Raw genomic sequence first — 19438 nt, forward strand, 5'->3', positions numbered from 1 at the left:
TGCTTACTTTAAAGTCATCAGTTAAAAAGGGCATCTTAAGTGGCCTTTAGAACAGGGTTTGCATAATGAATTTCTACAAAGTGCAGAATTAATAGAGCTAATTTTTCTTCCTGTGAGATTTTTTTCATACAATTTCTCAAAAAAGTCAAAAATATTCCATGCAGTGTATTTTTGAAGAAAACCCCATAATTCAGTAGCAAATATGTGCAGTATCATGTCAGGTCACAGCATTATGGCTGAAGACAGACTCACCAGATTTAAATTTAATACAATTAAATCATTCCTCATCTGTAACAGAGGACATGACAGAGTTTAAGCAGACAAGAGCAAACCCGGCATTGCAGACTGACATGTCTCAGGCCGGGCCTGCGCCACCATTAACGACTCCCCTGTAATTATGACTCCAGCTTCCCATTCCCTTTCAGGGCCAGAGCGGAAAGCAGGAAAGATTTCGGACGCTGGTACACTAAATTTCTCTTACTTAACACCCACGAATCTCCTACTAGCTGGCATTGCTGGTGATGTTGTGTGCTGATTGTTCAGAATTGGCTTGACAATGCGCAGGCAGTAGAAAGGAAGCAGTGTGAGGGAAAGAAATAATACTGAGTAACAGGATAAACAGTGTTTTGTTACAGGGATACAGCTCTGAACAGTCAGGCAAAGAATACAGTTTTGTTGAGGACTAACATTTCTTGTCTCTTTTTTTTTTTTAAACCTGAACTGATCTGTCTTACTAGGAACAGAGACACAAGACACAGGTAAGTAAAACACAGTAGCAGCAATATGTGAACCATGTTCGAGGAAGCAGTCTTACAAAAGTCCTTTTAGAAGTCTGCATACAGAGAAACACTCTGAATTTAATAAATATAAATGTTAATCAAATTCACCATTGTTTATAGTAAAGGAGGTTTGATACGTTCCCTTTGAAGGGATGAAGTCTCCCTCTAAAAATCAGCAAGCAGAGATGGAGAGGTTTAAACGCAAAAGCTGCGAATGCATTTCATATTCATTTCACGTGATGTGTGAATGATCGTAGATATAGCCAGCCAAGGAAACGGGAGTTTTAGCAACAAAGAAATAATAAAGAGTCACACAAGAGGGGCTGTGCTTTAGCAGTTCTAGGATACTACGAACTTAAAATCTGCCACAGATGGTGCACAGCAGGCCCCAGAACTGAGGATGCTGTGTCACAGCTCAGTCCTTGCTTCTCCAGCTACAGCAAAAGCAAGTGGCTTCCCCCCTTTCCAGTTAGCATTTTGGCACTGCAATGTAGGGATTTCTTTAAAAGAATGAACATCGTACATTAGGCTTCTCCGACAGACGGTGAGGGAGTTGGTTATAACGATCCAGCTGCAGAAATGACATTGCAAGCTAGAAAGAGATAGCAAGGCAGTCTGTATCCTTAGAAACAAACTTCTTAGCATTTCGGTACTTAAATGAGATAAATAAACCTGCACTAGTACAACCTAAGCTGATAACTTCGTGGCATAGTAGGAAGCAGAGTGTGGACTGAACGTGTGTTTGCAGGATGAGAGCGCTGGTTGGAATTAGTGCTTTATTAGCACGAGAATGCTATTGAATACTATAGATTATTTGCCAGCCTACTTAGAGATGTCACATCTCATTTCACAATGAAAACTTTAAAAGAAAGAATAATTCCTAGTTGGTAAGTGCAAGGTTCTATTTTTTAAATGAAGGATTGTTTCCATTTGCCTTCATGCTAAACTGACCAGTATCTTTGTAAACTAAAAAAAGCAGCAAATTGAACTTATTTACTCTGTAATGCATTCAGAACATGAATCAGGTTTTAAATTCAGGGGTTTCTTTTGTAAAGTAGAATTTTTTTAATACCTGCTCACTAGTATTAGTTTCTTGAGATGAACTTAAACCTTAATTAAATCAAGTTGTGACAATACTCAAGTACCCCAGCCCTATTAATTACAATAATAACTGCCTCTGTCAGTATTCTGTCCAGGTGAAATCTGTGGAAAATTGGAGGAAATCACTTGAAGTTAATGTAGTCTTTGAGGTTGGGGGGGAATACTCAGCAGTCCCACTGTATGCCATTCTCTTGAGGCTGTAAAGGCCATAGTCATGGTGGAAATTTCTAGGGTGCTCAAAGAAACATGTGGAAGCAACAACTAAAAGGTGTCAGAGGCTCACGACAGTCCAAGCAGGAAAAGGCTTCAAAATCCAGTTCCTCAACACAACTGTTAGTCTCCAAAAGAGCAGGGAAAAAGGGTTCTTTTTACCCAGGACAAAGAAAATACTGTGTAAAAAGGGATAGAGTTTGGAGACCAGTAAACAGAGAAGGCCACTGATCTTATTTTTGACTGTTTAAAAACAACTTATCCCGTTTGTTTTTGTCATCAAGATTTTAATAAGAAATAACAAAGCCGTTTAGTAACTGGTAAAAATGGAAACTAGGCTTTGAGGTTACAGGGAAAAATTTTACTACAGGATAGTAATAACTTGTTCTGGAAAGATTCATTGTAAATCCTAGTCTACTTGATACAGTTTTTAATAGGCTAATTTATATAAACTCAGATTTAGATTTGGTTGCAAACTTCTGCAAACATAGCGAGTGTTTGATTTTGTTCCATTTTGTACTAATACTCTTTAAACATTTTAGCATGCGAGGCTTTAAGCATAAACATCAAGAGTTTTCTAACAGCCGGTCTATTAAATGTAATGACAAGGATGACGGAAAATGTGTCTACAAGGAAAGTGTATAATGACCCCTGGTTCTCTGCCAGTTTCTGCATGATGAACAATATGTTTATTTAACATCTAGAATTCGCCTTGCAATTTTTTCCACAGAAGTATTTTATTAGAAAGTCATCTTCTGGCTGGCCAGTCTCTTCTGAGCTCACTCCAGAGAACACCAATGATTCTTAATGTTTTCAACAAAGTTTTATAATACTGGTGAATCATAATTTGGCATTAATTGCTTTTAGCTCATTCTCTTACTCATGTTTCATCACACCACTGTCCTCTCATTCCCTACGTTTCCTCGGACTGGGTTTCACATCTGTTCCCCAACTGTGGGAATATCTCTTTCCTTCTATTTCCCCCTTCTGTCTTTTATAGATGTTTATGACTAAGGTCAGCTTTAAGCTAGTCTAGCTCGTGGCCCAATCCTCAGCGACGCTGAGTAGTTTCTGTCCCTTTTTGGATGGAGAAGAGAACAGAGAAATAGGCCCAAGCTCTATCACATCTATCATGGTACAGCATTAGCCTTATCACTTATAAATGGAAATAGATTTCAGCTGATCATCTGTTATAAGTTTCTTATAGAGAATACTCAGTAGATTGCTAAAATAAAAGATATTGGTAAGTAATTTTTACATTGTTTTGTAACATTGCTCAGTAAGGTAGAACTGTCTAATAGATGATTAATAAAGCTCAGTATCTGCCTCAGCCAATCAAAAACTTCATGTGTAAAGAGGCTCCATCAACCTGAAGTCAAATCAGTAAAATAAGTCAGTATCATCTCAGACATTACTTATCTGTCCTGGAGCTTCTGCCAGTTCTTCAGTTCTGTTTTATCTAGATTCTTCCTTTCCTGGTTTGTTGTGGCATGAAAACCCAGCCCTGCAGAAGAAGCTGTACACCAAGCGTTGTCAAACCCACCACAAACAGAACTGACAAAGCTGAGACGAGTAACTCGTTTCCCAGATTTGTTGCAGCAATCTTAAGTGTTAGTTAATGTACCAATGTTAATAAAATGTCTCTAACAAAAAAAAAATAGAAATTTGGCGATCTTTTTAATCTGCAGATAGGCAAGTCCCATGTAGAGTTACAGGGGATGCGGGCAGGTCAGTGTCTTGCTCAGCTGCCTGTCAGAAATCTCCTCCTCCTCCCCCCAGAGAAAAATGGCAGTGGTAAAAATACCATCTGAGCACCAAAACAGGTGCCGGGCATTGGCCACCACTCTGCCTGTGCCTGTCTCCCACCATTTCAGTAACCGACTGTGTGCTTTAAAGGATCTACACCTATCTGGATTTTGATTTTATTTTATAATCAGGACTACACTGCAGTCTCACCAGGCTCAGGACACCGGCGTGGTGTGCCATGTGCTTAGACAATTCCCTCCAACTGGAAATTAACTCTCCAGCCAAAAAGAAACAAAAAGTCTTACTGGTTAATAAGACGCAGCCCAGTTCTCCGATTAGAGTTTATGATCCTCACCATTTAAATTAACATATGTAAATATTTTTTAAAATAACATTTTATAATCTCAATAAGGCACTTCAGCACATGAATTATGGTGCATTAATTCATGCCTAGTTGCACTGACAGTACTTGGCCTTCTGCCTTGCTCCTGACAATACAGTCGGCATGAATTAAGGCACCATATTTCACACCTTCATATTTCCTAAGGTTTAGAAACAGATAAAAATAACCAAGAGTGGGTATTTGTGCCCATGCAGAACAGTCTGTGATTCACTTTGCTGCAAGTCGTAGATTTGTTTTCAGTGCCAAGAGTAGTAGGACTTAGCAGGTATAGAAAAGTGACCTTGCTTTTGATAGTAATAATTATAGCTAAGCTGCAGTCACTCCAGTTAGCTTTATACTAGGTGTGATGGTACTAATGGACAGACTAACTCCACCAATACCACTCTCCATAAGCTCGCTACCTGGTACACAGCTGGCTGGTCAGGCTCTGCCGCTAGTACCGGTTCCTTCCTTCTCCGCAGCGGTGCTTGCGTAAGCTACATTAAAGCTGGTCTCACCTATGCCTCTGTCATCTCCCAATCATTAAATAGATGTCTTCAGAAGTGTTATGCTACCATGAACAGAGATTAAAAAGAAAAACAATTTAACTTTCACGCTCTTTTCTGTTTTAGTACAAGCCCCGCACATAAATATTACTTGGCTGTTGATCCAGTGTCAGAATCCCTTTACTTGTCGGATACCAACACCAGAAAAGTCTACAAAGCAAAATCTCTCATTGAAACAAAGGATCTGGCCAAAAACACAGACGTGGTGGCAGGAACAGGTGATCAGTGCCTTCCATTTGACCAGAGTCACTGTGGAGATGGCGGAAAGGCATCCGAGGCATCTCTCAACAGTCCAAGAGGTAAGAAAAGAGCCTATGTGAAGTACTTGGTGTTGGTCATCTGTCATTTCCTTCCATGACTTAGAAACTCAGATGCAACTGGATATACAAAAATTGGTCTGAGGTGATGATTTAACCAACTATAAGCAAGCCAAATCATTTCATAAAGCTCACTCATGTTTTTAATACAACCGGTCCTTTATGAGGCAGTAGCATGAGCAGCAGGCTCCAGCTAGCATCCCCTGAAATACTCTTTCCTTCCATGGCAACACTCCTCTTTTACTACCTTTCTATTGCAAGGTGGCAGCATTTAATTATATTTAACTTTTAAGCAAATAATATGGTTGCAAAGTCAATTTTTTATATATTACTCATTCAGGTGATTCTTGTAATGTTAACGGAGCTTACTCATACACATTAAGTCAGGGCTGTTCAAAAAAGACAGCCAGCAAAATCAAGTTTATTTGGAACTCTAGTTTGTCTTTCCTCATTAAATGCACTTTGCAAAATATGAGCATCTCGCCTACTGCACGTGAAATAAGCCTTTTGCTGCAGCCTTCCCGTCAAGAGTACATCCTGTATTGTCACAGGCAAAATGCGTGTGAAGCCTTGAATCCCCACCAGCGCCACAATTAATCCCCTTGCAGCATGCATTAGAACTGCGTTAAAGTCTCCGGATTTGGTGCTCTAAAGCAGCTGATCATCCTCACCTCCCACTGAAATCCCTGGAACAAAGGGTACTCGGCAGCTCCCATGGCAGAGCCCTGAGTGGGCTTTTAGCATGCTCCCCCTGTAGCACACCGCTCCCTCCTAATGACTAGCTCTAAGGAAGGGGTTTGATTATTTTTCGTGAGCTAATAAAGGAATGCTGTATATCAGTAGGAAATTAGAATGTATATCCAGGCAGAAACACCTCTAAGACAAGCAAATTATCCTGTTTTAAGGCTTAGCAAGAGACATGTTGTAATTATAGAGTGACTTTAACATGTCTTTAGTGATAGAAGGTAAGTACAAATAAATGTTAATCTTCAGGCAGCTAATTAATGTAATGAATCAATTCTATCTAAATGAATCTAAAAATAGTAGAAAACAAAGGTTTTCAGATCCTTTAGCAGCAAAATGATCAATGTTTTATTGCTGATTACAATTGATTATATCTAATTACAATACAATTAGTTGTTTCATCTTATTTTCTTATTGGGGAAGTATGTTGGTGAAAATTTGTAATACGCTATTTACTTTAAAAATACCCATGCATAGCTGGCTTCCTTAACAGAAGGTTCTAGACATAGAAATTAAAACGAATAGAAGTACAATTCATGAGTTCTGGGGCAGCCAGAAAATATTAAGAAATTAACTGTTAGCAGACAATGGCTCATATCTTGGCAAATTCAGGTAATGGCTCCCAGCTGCTTTTGACTTATGCATCTACTCTAAATTACATCAGTTCGAAATTGTCAGATTTGTTCTGTTTTGGGGTTTGGATTTTAATCTCAAGGAACTATGGACTGCCACATTCCCTTTTTGTACAGGGCCTAGCAAAACACAGCATCAACCTGTAGTCACCAGCACAGTATGAACAATTAGCTGTGTATTATCATAATGGCCTTATAAGTACATGTCCTTGTTTTCCTCTAAACTGTAAGAGGTTGAATAACCTTGGAAAGTAGTAGGAAGTATTTGCCTGGTACTCATAGATCAATAAACCTAAAAGTCTCACATACTTAAATACAGTTTTAGAAATTCTTTTGCATCACTTATTTTGCTCGTTATTGGAATAATTGTCAAGTCAGAAGATATCGCATTTCTACTGACATAACATTCCAACAGCACACACAAAAATATTTTTTCTAGGAGGCAGGAAACACTGGCAAAAATGTCGGTGAGTCCACAGACTCACCAACATCTTATCCATGTTTAAAAATACTTGAACACAAAGCAACACAATGTTATGTATTTGATCACAGAAATAAATGAATTGCTTCTAATTTCTCACCTCTGAGATTTTTTACAGTGCGAAAATAGGTACCTGATAATGCAGATAAAGACAGAGTAATTGCCAAGAGATTATTAAATATAATCACTTGCATTACTCAATGACCAGACAAGATTAGCATTTATTTTTTAAGCTGAAATGGAAACCTTTTTAGCTTTTTTTTTTCCATTTGCCTTCTTATTTTTGTCCTGAGTATTACTTTTTTTCCATTTGCCGCCTTATTTTTGTCCTGAGTATTACTTTTTTTCCTGTTATAAATGAAAAATAAATTTACCTCTTACTTAGTAGAAAGGTGATATCTGAGAAAGAACTCTGTTTAGTGGCCATCTGACCTTGGTTAGTTACAGCTCAAAAGTTGTATTCCCATTTTCGCTACCGGCTGCTTGTGACTCTAAATAAGGGCTTATCTATATGACTCAGTTTATCCATTTGCAAAGGTGATAAGAAATACCTACTGTGTAACACTTGTGAAACTTAATCCTGTTTGGTAGCATCCTCAGAAGTACGTTAACGAGTGGAGATTCAAATACTCTTTGCTATTTACTTTTCTGAATGAAAGTTGCTTCAAATGCTGTTTTAACTTTTTTGAACTCATAACAATTTTTCTACTTCAGTGGGCATGCAGGTAGGTTTTGGGAGAGTCCTAGATTATTATTTAATGATTTAAGTCTTCCATCAACTTTTATTTCTCATTATCTTTATTTGGCAAGACTGCCTTTGCCTAGTGACCAGGAATTAAACGCCAGACAGGAAAACAGCATGAAGTCACACTAATCAATTATGATTTGATCTGCTTTCCATAACTTTTATTTTGCAGGTAACAAACACGCATAGCCTTGTTCAGTCTGTTCCCCCTTCTCTGTGAAGGACTAGAGATGGGGCTTCGTGAACATTAATCTTGCACTATTGTATGTTGAGCTGACTTTGAAAGATGCTTTTAAACATGCATGGGTGATGTAGTTGAAATTTGAACTTCAATATATTATTTTTACTGCAACTTTCTTTAATTCTGTAGAGATCTCAGACTAATGAGTCATGTAATAGATGACCAAGTACTTAAGCAGAATGTGAAATGATACAAGGCAGGGACATAAAATAAGATCTGTGACAAGCTGAACACATTTATTACACAAGAAGATATTGAAAATGAAGAAGTAACTACACAAGATATTAATCATTGACAGAATTCCAATCACTTGAACTTTACCAAGTAACAGATTTTAATTTTGGGGTGGGGAATTCTGTTTGGTGGGTTTGGGGATTTTTTGATAAAAAGTATTTATGGCACATCTAGTCACCAACGCTATCATTTAAACAATCTGGATTAGTATTTATAATAAGGCACTAAGGGATAGCATCCTGATTTTAAGTAGATTAGTCATTGAGTATTGGAGCAGTAAGAAGCACTAAAATTAATAGAAATACCTGGGAGTTGTTCTGCTTAGCACTGCAAAGCCAACGCCTGGATCAAAGGCATTAAACACTTGCCTACCCTGCCCTTCTGAAATCAGTGGGCTTTGGAGATGTAAATAGATTTGACTTTCCAAGCTTAATTGGCAGAGGCAGTGAGAGGCTGAGACAATCAAGTTACCACATTTTTGCTGAGCTACAGCATCTCCCAGTCAGTAGACTAAGAAAAGTGTCTTAGATCAACATCTGATTTCAATTACCTTGTATTTGTGACCACCTCAGAGCATTCACACAGGACAGCTGTGGTGGAAACACAGACTAAGTAACTTTTGTGAAAACAGTTAGGTCCCTCCGATGATTGAACCCTAAGTGTCAGAAGTGATTTACAACATTTGGAAGCCCAAGCACTAAATCCAAAGATTTAAACATCTGAAGTCCTGCAGTGTCTGCTTTTTGACTCCTGGGTCCAGACCAGACTCTAGAACTAGAAGATAGATGCACACACTGTCTGTGCAAGCTATGTATACAGTCAATGCCTCAAAAAATTGAAAACTGCACACTGAGCGCAGAGTACTTAAGTGCAGTGGCCTCACTACAGATGCAGTGACCTCAAAGTAAGCACCAGGGAAATGTAGAAGGTTGGAGTAAGTTCTAAATCCCATGCATAAAAATACCTTATACACAGCTGTAGCAAAGAACCTTTTTCACTCAGACCCATGGCCACGGACTAGCAACACAAATGAAAGCTTAAATTAAAAATCAGTTCTGCAGTGTAGTTTTATTCATTTTGCTTGAAATTACTAAGGAAATACTACTAAAAAAATTCATGGTTTTGAAAACGTGTTCACGCCAGCAGCTTACATCCTGAAATAATCAGTCTTGTTGCTCACCATCTGCAGCAATGCTTTCTAAAGTAAATAAAGCTGTAAGAACAACTGCTCAGATTAAACCTTTACATTTGTCAAATGGCAGTAGCCCATTTAGGGCCTGCTCCTGCTCAGCTAAAAGATTCCTGTTACCTACAGTAGGATGCAGGCCAAATTCCTAACATAGCCTTTTGTGAAAACAAGACCCCCTTGTCATAGGTAACGATCAATACTATTTATTCAGCAATCTTTGCTATTCCATAAATTCCTAAGACCTTCTCAATGCTTCCATACAATTCAAAAAGGAAGGCAGAATGGGGTGAGATGTTTCATTAGCAATATATAAAGTAAGAAGTAGACAAACCAAGGTGATTTGCAGCCTCGAATCATTGTCAGGTATGCATCACAGAACCAGCAAAAAATTCATCTCATGCCATTTTTGATTCAGCAAAATTTATTCCTTATTTTCCTCTTTAGTAGTCTTAGCTACCTGTGACTTCAGAAGTCTGGGAATCTTGTAGAACATTTAGGGTAAACTTTTTGGACAGCAAGTTTTCCTGAATTTCATCCAACCTTCATCTGAATGCATAAGTTACTCACTTTCCTGGTAACCATTGTCAGCAGTAAGTATGACCCCAGTCATCACGTCTTAGACTGGAAGCAGGACATTTTCATTCACAGCCAGTAGTTAAAAATGCTGTTTGCTCCCACTTTACTGTTACTCGTCTAAAGAGAACAACACTGAAGCGCAAGTACTGAAGTCGTGTTCCAGCTGACAAAGAACTGCTCAATATTTTGCCGCTAGTACTGAGACAGTAATGAAGTAAAGATGACAAAGATCACAAAGCAACAGACTGCAAATCACTTGAATCATATTTTGAGTGGTGTATTATGGTAACCTATAAATAACTAATTGCATAAAATTGCTTTAGTAGTTTCTAGATGGCAGCTTTAATTAAAAGCACCAGAGACATTTAGAAGTTTAGAAATGGATGGCATGTAAATTGCCCTTTTACCAACCATAAAATGGTAATTAACCAATTTGATTCACTTCTTCCTATTAAAAGTTTTATGAGAATCACAAGTTCCTTCTAAATACAGTTTTTCTTCAGCAGAAGGTGGCATTCTCTTATCAGTTCTCACCAGTGGTTTTAGATGTTCTTTTACAAATTCTTCAGAAGGTTAATTAGAAGTTTTCAATGTAAAATGCTCATTTGCAAAGTTTTTAGCTGAGCAAAAAGTGTGAAGTAGAATTTCCTGAAGTGGGCAACATATAGCTCTAGCTGCTGTTTATGGATGTGTTCAGAAAGGATTTGTTCCCAGAGTCTCTTAGAATGCAAGTGTGGGCTATGATGGGGGGGGGGAAGAAAAGAAAATATCTTAATGGGGAATTTACTGTATTACTTTTAATCCATATTTTTAGCACTATAAGCTTAGCTCCATTAACATTGAAATGCCAAAGTTTCTAGACTGAAAGATATGTATAATAATCATATGTGTTTTGAATTTATACCGTTGAGAACTACACAGAGAAGTGATCAGTTTGCTTTCAAAGCGTTATTTGCATTTGTAATCATGTACGTATGGGCACTAAGGCAGATCTGCCAAGGGAAAGAACCCTTTAAGCAAAATCACTCCTGAGAGCATTAACAGGAGAGGTTGTAGTCAGCCTTCTGTGTTTATCATGGTTGTACTCAGCCCATCTACTAAGTACTATTTTGTGCAGAAAACAGTTATAAAGAGCAAAACTTCTTCTGCAGAATCTTTCTAGTGATGATACTTAGTAGCCATGTGTGATTGCACTAGCAGCAGTTCATTTTTAATGTTAATCAGCACCATTTAAATTCTGTTAAAAGACCTCTAAGTGTTATAAATATTGTTCCAAGACGTCTGCACGTAAATCTACTGGAGATAGATGTTAAGAGCTACTGTTTTACATTCAGGTACAAAATCTAGTCCTATGCAAGACAGTCCCAGTGACTAAACACGACTGAAGACAGTCCTTCAGTACAAGCATGTTACTCACAAAAACAGATTGCGTTCAGCCCTGAGTCAAAGAACAAGACTAAATCCTTGCACAAGTTTATTTTGTCCTTACTCAGACATCGGTGTCTAATGAGGAATCTCATGTCCAAGCAAGGCCAGTCTGCCACTTGTGCAATAGGTCACATTTGTGCCCAGACAGCATCAGTCGGGCATACAGTTTAGTGCTACGGTTCCTTAAAAAAAACAGAATCAGGCTGAGAGCCTAATACAAACTACATCCCATTCTCTGTGCAAAGAAAAGATGCCTAAAAATAACCTTTCTTACTCACTCATGGAGTGAGCACTGTTCCTACTTGCACTCAGTGCAATTCATTACACTCAGCATGTGCATGTTTCCTCTCCAAGTTCCTCGGTGATTAAAGCACAATTGAAGTGCTATGTGTGATTTGATTCTGCATTACACTGTACGTCAGAAAAGGATTAAAAATAAGCTCTTGGAGTACAGATTATGTGAAGCATCATGCAAGATGTGACAGGAGCATTAATGAATCCAACTCTAATAATGAATAAATTGGGACGGTTTAGCCACAAATCTGTATTTTGTTTTCCAATGGATGCCTTATATAGGGTATTTGTCAACAAGACTTATATGCATGAGTAATTTTTTCAAATGGGTAAAGTCATGTTGGTTTAGTATACGGGAGTAAGTACTGGAAGCAGTAGTTCATTGTTGAACATATTTACAGTGGTACTTGAAGAAACTGGCATTTTATTATCTTTAGTACAAATACTGAAGACATGGGCTTGTTTATGCCATCACACTGGCATACGTACTTCCCTTGCAGATAGATTACCTTTCTGCAATGGCTGGAGAGCAAAATGTACACTATTAACATTAAAGGATCTTTGGTTTTCTTATACAGTCAGTGTTTGAAATCTATTCAGCAACACAGCTGAGTAGCTTTATTTCATCGCAGCATAATTTTTGATTTTTATATAATGGATGGTTTGCAGCCAACACAGCCATCTGTTCACAGGGAAATTGCGTAAAACAGAAGATGCACTTGCCCTAGTAATAGATCCTGGCCTTGTGTTATCCATGGCATGGATCCGATCCAGGGCTGCGCTACTCAGGTGAGACGCATAGCTCCCTGCTTACCATGCAGCACCACCCCTCTGCAAAGGCAGACTAAGACACAGCACACGGGCTGTAGTTCCCACCCACATCAGGTTTCTCATTTGAGCCTGTGAACCACACCGCGAAGCAATTCAAATCCCATCTAATATTGCCCCACGGTGCAATATCAGTAAGGTTAAAAACACCCCCAACAATCATAGCTGCATGCACACAAGTCGCATACAGTGGTCCTTGCTCCTCACACCTTCCCCGCCACAGCAGTCCAGCATGGCTTTTTCTTCTCAAAAGGAGTCTTGAAGAGACTCTCAGGAAAGTAGTAGGAGGCTGGGACTAAAGAGACTTTTGTCTCCAACCTTCACACATCCCTGAAGAAAAAACCCTGGAACGATTTCCTAGCAGCTTTTCCATTTACTAATAATCTCTTAGCATGCTTCAGCTTTACAGCGTAAAGCTGATCAGAGCAGGACAGAGCCCAGGCAGGAGGCCGGGAGCCCCGAGCATCCCCGTGAGAACAGCAGGAGTTGCCTCAGAGCCCGGCTCCACCTGCTCTGTGGCCCCAAACTGTGGTAGCAGAGTCAACACAGCCCTTCCTGTTTTCTGAAGAGAAAATTTATCCACGTACAAACTAAACTGCAGACCGTGACTTGGGCCTTTAGGAACTATCATCATGAAAGTCTCTGCAGACTTCTAGCTGCACCACAGAAGGTGCAGGGTCGTTTGCTCTGTTGGCTTCTGCCAAGTGCATTCCCTCAGAATAACATTTGGAAAAACGTCATCAGATTCATATATTAATTGTTTATATGGCCATTAATAACCAGGCTGCATTTCTTTTTGCTTCAGTTGGGGTTTTAGGGTGGATGTTTTAGCAGCTCAGTTGTATCAAAAGAGATTTTGCGGTTTGCTTTGCACATCTAGCCTTTGTTTCTGAAGAGGTGGCCAGCCCTCGGCTCCGGCCCTGCGGGCACCCCTAATTCTGGCCTTTTGTGCGCACAGGTCTCTTCAGTGCAAAGTCTCTTCAGCATGCATGAGGAACAGACAGATGTGCCATCCCTTCCCAAAAACTGGAACACACAGGTCACCCCCCAACACCAAAACAAACCCTTTTGCTTCTCAGATGCACTCTTTACCTCAGCTCACCTTCAAACCTTCAGCCTTTCAAATTTATAATTGGACTTCTCAGAAGCAGACGACAGCTGTGAGCTTGCCAGTCATTCTGTAGTTTCCAAAAGCACTGTTAACTCTCTAATTAAAAAGTAAAGATCCTCTGAGGGAGCCAGTACCAAGGAGGCACGATCTGTGAGCTCACAGGCCAGCAGAGAGCCAGGCTCTAAGATATCTGCTCTTCCTTTAGCCTTTTTATAACCTCCCAGATTTCCCCCCAGCTGACCCATGCAGCCCCCCCAGGTGATTTCAATGCCCCAGGTGACGTCTGTCCTGGAGAATTGGACATTTCAGTGATCAGCCATTTCACTTAACAAAGTGATGTAGCCTCACCCTGTACCACTTCAGCAGTCCGTGGGCATTTTTTGTCCTGGATGGGGAAGGTGACAGGATGGTGAATACCTCTCTTCTAACGGCAGTTCACAGCCAGACGAATACACTGAATTGACAATTTAAAGAATTAATTTCAACTACCAACACTGTGCTGATAGATAACCTGAAAGCTGGACATAGTAGGAGCGCTAGACGCCAAAGTTAACTGCTGTGGCCTTCGGATTTTTTTTGTGATGATACCCTCAGACCTTTGCAAGGTGCCTAAACGTCACCTGCGGGGAAGAGGCACCTCTGGATAGGAACATGGGGACATGGTGGCAGGGTGTACCCAAAAGCCCATCCCCCTGCGAGGCCTTCGCAGCCTCGCTCAGTGCCTCCCTCTCAGACCGAGTAAGGGATGGAGACCCTCCGGCGGCGGAGGTCAGCCTGTTCCGGCAGAGGGGAGAGTCGAGCCCTCGCTAACCTCCTGGCCACGGCAGAAAAACTGGTGTGGACATTATTCCTGCTTTCTGTTAGAAAAGAAGCGGTCATGGGCAGTTTGTCTTGGGACCCTGTCACTGGGTGTTAACACTGTAAGAGAAAGCCTATTACACTCAAATGTGTATGTAACGCAAACTCAATCCCCAGGCATTTCCAACTGCCAGGTACAGATTTACTTAGGGGCCTGGGGAGACTGTCCCCCCCCCTTCTCCCAGCCCCGTGGGAGATGCCTGTTCCCCATCAGGGCCACCTCGTCCTGCTCCTGCCCCCTCCCAGACTGCTTACTCTCCCTTGCCCCCAGCTACAACTGCTCCTATATATTTAAAGAAATTAAATTAAGTATAAGGAAATGGGGCTGGGAGGTGAGGGAATTCAGTTTGGGTGTTTTTTTTTCTTTTTTAATGGCATGTGGAATTGCTGTGTGAGATCCTAAACTGGCGTGCCGAGAAGTGTTTTGTAAACTCGGAGTACATGCAGCCTTCGGTTGTGCTAAATGCAGGGGGAAAAAAATCAAGAACCGTATAAGCCACTGTCCAGACCATCTGTTCAAGTCCTCTGCCTTTCACTTCTGTGTAGCAGAACATAAATTCATTATTAAAATAGCTTGGCTGTGCACAGCAGCTGCTATAATTGCAAAGTTATGCAACTTTAAATGGGAAATTATGAAGTAGTTTAAAGCAAGAAATCGAGTGGTTTTGGTAGAAAGGATTTCATAAACCTAACATGACTTGAAGTGCTTTTCTAGCTATATTTTCAACATTTCAGGGAAAAAAGATCTTACTTACCATTCATGCAATATAGAAAAGTCTAACAAATTGAATGCGGGAAGAACTGGGGAGAAAGTATTAGACTGGGACAGACCAGGGCCGGGCATGAGTTGTGACATGGGTGTACCACACACTGCTGGTGGGAGACAGCAAGCTCTCCATTCCTCAGTTTCCCCACTGAAATACAGAAGACCATGACCTTTCCTTTGCATAGCCCTTGCATTTGTTTCAGGGTCCATCTCTCCTGTGCAGTGGTGCTAGAGCTATTGCAGATCCAGAAGCGGGAGAACTGCACTAGCTCCTGCTGCAGCCCACTGTTGTCATGAGGCTGGTTCCAGTACATGACCATTGTCTTGGGCAACACTGCGCTGAAATACATTCTGCAGCACAGATACTCCTTCTGCCTGCTAAGCAGAGCCTGCTTTGCACCGTTGGTATGGATAGCCCATGTCACGACAAAAGTCTTTCACTTTCTGTGGGTGCTTCTTCCTTGCTCAGACGCTCTGATAATTCAGGCAGTATGGTAACAAAAAAAATTTGCCTCTGCGTGAGAATTAGAAAGTGAAAATGAAGAAAAATCAACAGTAAGATAAAAAGCTTTAGAAAAAAGTAAGCTTTAGAAAAGCTAGTCTTGTCCCACTCTGTGATGGACATGAAGCAAAGTTATTGAAGAGCCTAACTCTATGTATATAGAATTACATTACAAGCAAAGCTTGTTTTGTTCTGTTTCTTCCTCATATCTTCCCTCTTTCTCTGTAAGTCAAAGAAAGTCTGATATATGGGTATGATCTTTCCATATACAGTTTGAATAAGCCTCAAATAAGCAATGGGTAGAAAAGAAAAAAGTCATACTTTTTGTATGGAAGTGGTTGAGTCCCCATCCCTGGAGGTATTTAAAAGACGTGTAGATGAGGCGCTTAGGGACATGGTTTAGAGGACATGGTGGTGTTGGGTTGGCGGTTGGACTCGATCATCTTAGAGGTCTTTTCCAACCTAAATGATTCTATGGTTCTATGATTCTAATCGGCAGAGTTTCAGAGTCTAAGAGGAGAGGAAACATTTTAAGCTCATGCTTTTTAATCGAGATAATGTCAGTACTAACACTCTTTTTTACCTTTCCCTTCATCCAGGTATCACTGTAGATAAGCACGGATTTATTTACTTCGTTGACGGTACCATGATTCGGAAAATTGATGAGAATGGTGTGATCACAACAATAATAGGTTCGAACGGCCTCACATCAACCCAGCCATTGAGCTGTGACTCTGGAATGGACATCACTCAGGTAGACACCTGGTTTTCATGTGTTGTCACTTTTCTACACACTGTGGAGACAGATAACTTAGTTTCTTGTACAAGGATTATATATCAGAATATGCTGGATGAATCAGATAATTCTGGAATGCACAGTATGGAGTGGATCTTCCATTCACCTGATTATTTCAGGGTGTGCCATATAAATGCAAAACTATACACTTGATTTTTTTCCAGGACATGGCATATGAATGTGTAGAGGGGCTTACATAAAGAATACATAATGCTTTAGAAAGTTGCTTGCTACTCTGAGATGTATCTTCTAAGGAGTTTATCAGAAGTTTAGAGTGCTTTCCTTCAGTCCCGCATTCAGACTGTTTTGCTTGAACTACTAAATGGAAAAAATATATATTCTGTTTACATCTAAGTCTGTTCTAAATCATGGAGGAGCATTACAGTAAGTAATTACACAACAGTGGTATTGTAGTGAAGCTACTGCATTTCAATACATTTCTCAAAGTGCTTTTAAGTTCTTATTTCAAGAGCAGTGTAAAAGGAATTGGACTAAAAGACACTTATTGCATCTCTAGTTTATGCTAAAAAAGATATATAGATAAACCATCACTGCCTCATCCCAGGAAGCATTCAAGGTCAGGTTGGACGGGGCTCTGAGCAACCTGATCTAGTGGAAGATGTCCCTGCCCGCGGCAGGGGGGTTGGACTAGATGACCTTCAGAGGTCCCTTCCAACCCAAACTATTCTATGATTTCTATGAAACGTGAAGAAACATAAATGGTACGCTTGACTAGTCAGTGAGCCACACTTACAGATAGCACAAGGAAGGGATTGGCCTTTGCCAATAAACACGTGAATTAATCGGCTTCAAAATGGGGGAAAAGCTGTACTTGAAAAAATCTTGAGGCATTCAAGTAACATACTAAAGTTATGTTATGGACTGTGTAAGCTAATAACCAGGATCCAGTTAATTTTGCATTTCATTTTCTCCCTGCCCTTTTCTCAGTCCTTCACAACTGGAAAAATCACAGTTAAAATACACTGCGTAACAGTGGTAAGAGCTTGTTCCTCGTTTCTAAGTAGACTTTGAGTAATAGCAGGTGACTATGATCTTTTATTCGCATACATGAAGAACGCGGGGTCAATGTTTCGGGTAGTTCTTATCAAATTCCACAGGGACAAACGATGGAATTTAATGCTGCTGTCACAGAAGCACTTGGGGATTTTATTACTAGAGTCAAAACAGAAAAATGTGTCTGTGTTCCATTTCACCTGTCACTGCACCCTAAGTATCTGCAAATGTGGGGAGGGGAACCTCAGCTTCCCTGTTCCCAGTTCTGGGATAGAGAGGCCTTCGTATACTCTCTGGTCCCGTAGGCACATAATTATTCCATGTAAAGCAGGACAGGGTCAGCTGGCTTAGTTGTGCTAAACCCAAGCTTAAACTAGCCTAGTAATTATCTTAAGATCATATGGCTTCTGGGCACCTGGGCTTCTGCTCTGGCACCTCTTCTTGCAGGATAGCCAGTCCTGCAGGTGAGCAGGAACCCACTACAGCAAGCGGTGCTCCCCGGCTGGGGGCACTGACTCTCCGCTCCATTGCTACATACCAGCTGGCAGGAGCGATGCTTCTTGGAACTGAAAGCTGCCTGAAGCACATTTGCTTCCTTCTTGGATACATATAACAACTGCCTGGGGCATCAATAACCAGATTAGAGATCTCCGAGGTGCAGGGAATGGTGCCAGATGCAACGTCTGCTCCCTGCCTTCTCCTTGTGATCTGCATCTCAGGCTGTACAAATAATTGCTTTACTGGCCATATAATGTGTGGCTGTGTATTTGTATTCAAATTTTTGCTCATTTTGCTCAGAAACAAAATGCCTCACTAAATCTGAAATGGTGAGTTTTGATGGTTTTCAATTCCTTTTAAAAAACGCAAATACCCTTTAGCAAATTAGTCGCAGCACGGGGGTTGGCAAATGCAGAAATATTTTTTTTTTTTTTTAAATTGAAATGAAATTAAAGAGGTAAACTTTTGGGGCTGAAATCAGATATGCCAAATTTGTAAGTAGGTTTGAATAGCCTTAAAATCCTATTTTTTGGTGGGTTGGCTACTTGCCAGAAACAGGTTTACTTTACCTTACTCTACAACGTAGTTCCAATGCCATGGAGAAAGGGCTTCTGCAAAATCGTAGATAAGAAAAAGCATGTCATAGAGCAAATTCTTCTTCATATTGCTCTCAGGACATCAGCATTCATCTCGGGTAGGGCCTTCTTTTCATAGAAGCAGAAATAAACTTTTTTTCCCCATGAACAATCGGGGTGCTTCCATGCTGCAGCACCTACAGGAAACTATTGCTGCACATTTCTCACAATTTTGCAAACGCTTCAGCATTCTGGGAAATCAAGATATGTTCTTGCCACATGGACTGAGACAATCTTCAGATAAGTTGCGAATGCATGCCAGTAAATATTCTAAACAACATAATAAATGATGGCATATTAAAGTGTCCCTAAAAAGTGGCCAGTCTCATTTTCTAAGTCTAAGTATAGTAATACTGTATAATTTTCTGTCGCCGATAGGTGAAGTCACATTGTTGACAATCTGCAGTACAGATGTACATAAAGCTTTTGGAAGCGTTTCTTGTTTGGAGGATTTGTTTTGTGGGGGCTTAAGTGAATCTACGTATTGACATTTTTCACAAAATCCATACTTTTGGGGTTTTTCACATACGCAGTAAAACACAGACGCACAATAAATGCTGAGAATGCATGTTCTGAAAAGTGACTGTATCAAATTTGCTCAATAGGCTTCTTCCAAAATTGTTGCCGATAACCAGGAAACTCTATGAAATAATCACATCCCCTTGAAGTCAAGCACATTAATCTGAAATTATATCAATGAAAATAAGGGAATGATATTTTCACTTAGTCAGAAACAATTGTGTATCCTTGCAAGACTGCTGAGTT

General features: G+C 40.2%; 1 protein-coding gene across 2 annotated transcripts in view; it reads left to right on the forward strand.

Annotated features, from left to right (window-relative positions):
* Positions 1–19438, forward strand: part of TENM1 (teneurin transmembrane protein 1) — a 254601-nt gene that overhangs the window by 192804 nt on the left and 42359 nt on the right. For both annotated transcript variants that reach the window (XM_009275367.1, XM_019471028.1), the window contains 3 exons: positions 738–758; positions 4851–5083; positions 16330–16484. In XM_009275367.1, the coding sequence (XP_009273642.1) occupies positions 738–758; positions 4851–5083; positions 16330–16484 (409 nt within the window). The remainder of the gene's footprint in view (positions 1–737; positions 759–4850; positions 5084–16329; positions 16485–19438) is intronic.

Source organism: Aptenodytes forsteri, unplaced genomic scaffold, assembly GCF_000699145.1.
Source record: "Aptenodytes forsteri isolate BGI_AS27 unplaced genomic scaffold, ASM69914v1 Scaffold143, whole genome shotgun sequence".
NCBI classification, from domain to species: domain Eukaryota; kingdom Metazoa; phylum Chordata; class Aves; order Sphenisciformes; family Spheniscidae; genus Aptenodytes; species Aptenodytes forsteri.